Here is a 4,403-nt window from a genome sequence, read left to right as displayed (position 1 = left end):
CGATGCCAGCTAGCTCCGATAGATATCTTCCATCAAAAGAAAACTTTTATTAAATTCTCTTAAAAAGACTATTGATATGGATAAATATATATATCTGCCAGCTCAGGGGCACATAAGCTAGGTTGCATTACCAGTTTGAGCATAACGACGTGACGAAATTACATGCCTTTTTCCCCAGTTGGCGGCCTTCTAACGGCTCCTAAAAACTGGAAACTCTACTCCCAGGCAAGGTCCAAGTCCTGTAACTCCCGTCATACTCGACGTCATCAACATATCCAGACATAAGTTAGGAAGAGAATCCGTGGCCGATATGCAAACAGGGACCACATAACACAAGGCAGATCTGGCCAGCTGTTTCCTGCGGCTTAGCTTTGGATACCCATCAGCCATCACAACATTAGCGACTTATTACATTAAAAAAAGAAACAAAAGAACACTACGATATTAGCGACTGAGATGGACCAAACGAAACAAACAAAGGGAAGGACCAATTGTTCCACGCTTCGCCATTTTATTTCCTTTCCGACTAGTTACGCGAGTACCAGGACGAGGTAACCATGGACAAGTAGAAGGACGCGTAAGCAACTAAAACTACTACAGTAACACAAGCTGCAGCTAGACGGATCTCCACTGCTTTATTCCAGACCACCAAACTCTGCTGGTTGTTTTGTTCACCATCTAAGTTTCTCTGGGAAGTACTGCAACGTCAAAAGAAATCAGTCATTCATGGTGTCGTATGCCTTTGTGTATAAATTTCCAAGGTGAGAACATATTACGTAGTGACACATAAATAAATGTTACCTTGTTGATGAGGGACATGTAGTATGGCTTCACCTCCTCCACGTCTATTCTCACCTTGCTCTTGCTATAAAGATCATATTTGCTGCCCATAACCATTTCAAACACCCATTAGTGATACAATGATATTACATAAAAGAGAACATATATATATATATATATGTATTAAGCAGTGGGAGAGGGAGAAAGATGGCTGACTTGAAGACACGAAGCCACTTAAGCATGTCCTTGTCCTCATCATTCATAAGATATGTGTAGGCACCGGCTCGGTGCAGAGAGTAGAATGAGTGGAACCTCACTATGAAGAAAGCCGCAGGAGGGAGGGTGGCACCATTCCCCTTCATCACCTGCATTATTTGAGTAAAAACATGAACTCCATGCATGATGTTGTGGGGTACAAGAGAAACCTACATACCATCCACGTTGAAGACGTGATAACAATAGAAGGAATATATTATAATAAACGAGAATAGGTATTGTATAGTGAGACAGATAAGGATTACGATACCAACCAGGTACATGTACTCATCGTGGCCCCAGGAAATGGTCACGTTCTCGAGCCCACAGTTCTCGTTGTAGACACCCAGTCTCGTACGGAATAGCGGGTTGTCGTAGTCCGGGTTCTCCTTAAAATACTGCACACCGTATCCACGTCATGGATATGGACTTCTTCAACCACATAATACACACCCGTAACGCGCCATATAAAATATATGCAGATCTCTTGAATGGTTGGTGGCATTTGCTTCTCTAAACTATGAAGGTTATATTGGCAAATTTGTGGAATGGGTAGTGGCATTTCCTACTCTAAACTAGGAAGGTCATTTTGGCAAATTTCTAGTCTGGCTGGTGGCTTTTCGTTCTAGTCTAAGCAATGGAGGTGTCATATTGGCAAATTTATAGAATGGCAAGTGGCATTTCCTTCTCTAAAGATTATGCAGGTCATAATGGCAAATTTCTGGGTTGGTCAGTGGCATTGTTCTCTGGATTGAAGATGGAAGATGACGTACCTGGTAATGAACGATGGATTCGTCAAATGCACATCCCAGAGGAAACGTATCCCCTGCAACATGGAACAGAAGAAAATAAAAGTCAAAGAAAAAGACAAGTTACAGCTTCACAAGGTCCAACCTTACACTGGATGTGTCTGTGTCTGAGAGAGAGAGACTAACCAACAACACACCACTGAGGTTCTCCACCAAACGAAGGGTGCAGCAAGACTTTCCCAAGATCTACAGAAAAAGAACTGTCTATATTATTCGTAATCAAAACGGTATACATGCATATATACAACTAAACACATGCATTTATACTCGTTGGTCTTTATACATTTTATATAGGATTTAGTTGGACTCATTTATACCATGGATGAGAGCAGTGAGATGTAGCCAGTCTTGGTCTGGGTAATCTCGACGAATGGCCTCAGCTGATTGGAGAAGGTGCTCGATCTGGGGCTCATCGAGATCAGGATCGCTCTCATCCACAAACTCATTTAGTAGATCAATGCAATCCCAAATGCTCATCACTGCATTGTCCAGCTTCCCATATTCTTCCTTCTTCTTCTTAGCCTTTTTTTTATTTCATGCACCAAATAACATAGAAATCAATTAGTATAACGCTGAGGTGACAATACACCGTACCTACTTTTTATATTACATTACACTACGTGGACAATATGAGCTAAGAGACAAACTTGTCCCCACGGCCATCTAACAAGACTCTTCCCCAAGTTGGACTCCTCTTTGTCTAACCCAATCATGGTCCGACACCAAGTCTAACACTTAATTAACTTTAGATTTCGTAACAATTAGTTGGATATTACGACAAGAAAACAATACGTGTCATTGACGTGACATCTGTGGGTTCCGGAACTATTACTAGCCTTCATTGTCCCTACACTGTTCAAAACACCGTAAATGCTGTCCATCGGACATTTCTGTGCTGTAATCTGGACCGTTCAATAGATCCAGATGGATGAAAGCTTTTCCACTGAACGGTCCTGATGGAACCCAAGTGCCGGAGTAGAGAGAGCAAGAATACTTTGCTGGAAATAAGCTTACGAATTCGTAGGTCTGGTTAATGTGATTGATACGGTAGAATTCCTCCACGATTGCTTTCCTTTCGCCCTCTTTCTCATAGTCCCTGCAGCCCCAACAATGAAGGAACAAGAAAAACAAAAAACACAAAAATCTTGCATGCAATATTTCTGCTATTTTTTCTTGGGATGGTAATCGATTAATTAATTAATTAACACAGGGCAACCCTCGAATTGATGTGAACAATTGTAGAATAATAACATACTAATCGGACGATTGTTATCTCTTCATTTGATGGAATAATTTCCTCCAAAATTTTTGTGGTTGGATAACATCCTCCAATCAGTATCATGTGATTTCTTCTAGTGTGCTATTGGGTTTGATGGAGACACATCAAGCTTGTGGACTCATGTAACCATTACTTGAAGAAAGTGGGTGGAGACCCATGCGGTTCCCGTTTGAAAAATAGATGAGAGCCGTACGTGTTGGGTCTCTTCTGTTCACAGAGAGATGGCTAAAGATAGTGACTAGAGATTATGGATAGCAAGATTTACGCTTTCCATGTTGATTAAAACTGGGAAAAACAAAAGAGAGAGAGAACAAGGGGAAAAAATTTCAAGTGGAAAGATTTCTTTTATTTTTGAATGAAGATAAAATAAAAATTAAAAACGTTTTTCGTTTTTTAAAAGCAAAACTTAGGGCATGCTTGATAGAGAGCAGAAGGGGGGAAAAAAAGGAGAGAGAAAAGAAAAAAACTACTACTTTTCAAGGGAAAAAGATTAGAAGGGCAGATTATACCTGAAAGAGTGGCCAAAAGCATTGCTATCAGGAACAACAAATCCTCCATCCAGAGTCAGATCTCCACCAGTCTGCTGCTCTTCCACATAACTCTGAAGCACTGGCTCTGTCCTCCCACCATCCCCACCACCCAAAAATGAGAAAAAATTTCAAGAACATAAACATTTATAATCTATAATCCCCAAAATAAAGATTAAAACCTACAACAACTTCGTAAAATGTATAAAATATTAGTAGCAGTCATGAAAAATAGTCTGGCCTTGTGGTCAAAGCGGCCCAAAAGGTGGGGAAGCACCAAACTAACGGCATTCTTATTGTTATCATGAAACAAAACGCTAAAAAGATGAGAGAGAAACGGAAGCCTACCCGATACGACGACCGTCATGGTAACGATAACCCAAAACCCCACAAAAAAAACACACTGGAACCACGGAAAACGAGATGACGGAGTTATGTGGAGATGCCCCAAGCCGACTTCTATTTATAGCCTCTGCCGCTTGGATCCCAAAGTTCGGGTTGTACCTTTCGTGCGAAAGAAGGATTGACTTCTTTCGCGACGTGGACCGTTGGATGGCGATCCGCACCGAACTCCTTGAGTCATCCACCTGCACATATCTCAAAAATACCAAATCCAACGGTCAATGAGGGAAAAAAAAAAGGTGCATCATTCTTTCGCCCGACCGTTACGACCCGTGTCCTGGATCCCAAACCCACAACTACAACAACGCCCTCAACTGCACCCAATAACTACGAAAATGCCATCCTACACTT

The 4,403-nt window shown here is 41.4% G+C and overlaps 1 protein-coding gene across 1 annotated transcript; it reads right to left on the bottom strand.

Annotated features, from left to right (window-relative positions):
• Positions 1-385: 385 nt before the first annotated feature.
• LOC105035923 (probable inositol oxygenase) lies at positions 386-4,143 on the bottom strand. Its single transcript, XM_010911635.3, has 10 exons — positions 3,999-4,143; positions 3,633-3,738; positions 2,859-2,940; positions 2,162-2,366; positions 1,971-2,030; positions 1,809-1,861; positions 1,311-1,433; positions 997-1,145; positions 802-883; positions 386-698 (listed from the first exon to the last, which is right to left on the bottom strand). The coding sequence occupies exons 1-10, from the start codon at positions 4,015-4,017 to the stop codon at positions 672-674; spliced, it is 906 nt and encodes a 301-aa protein (XP_010909937.1). The 5' UTR covers positions 4,018-4,143; the 3' UTR covers positions 386-671.
• Positions 4,144-4,403: the final 260 nt, after the last annotated feature.

The sequence above is a fragment of the Elaeis guineensis genome, chromosome 2 (genome assembly GCF_000442705.2).
Source record: "Elaeis guineensis isolate ETL-2024a chromosome 2, EG11, whole genome shotgun sequence".
NCBI lineage: Eukaryota > Viridiplantae > Streptophyta > Magnoliopsida > Arecales > Arecaceae > Elaeis > Elaeis guineensis.
This window is presented reverse-complemented; position numbering and strand designations above follow the sequence as displayed.

What these genes read in the sequence shown, in the direction of transcription:
- LOC105035923 (XM_010911635.3), bottom strand. An exon ending in AATCCATCGTTCATTACCAG is followed by an intron (nt 1,434 to 1,808) that starts GTACGTCATCTT and finishes TACGGTGTGCAG; the next exon opens with TATTTTAAGGAGAACCCGGA. An exon ending in AAGTGGCTTCGTGTCTTCAA is followed by an intron (nt 884 to 996) that starts GTCAGCCATCTT and finishes GGTTATGGGCAG; the next exon opens with CAAATATGATCTTTATAGCA.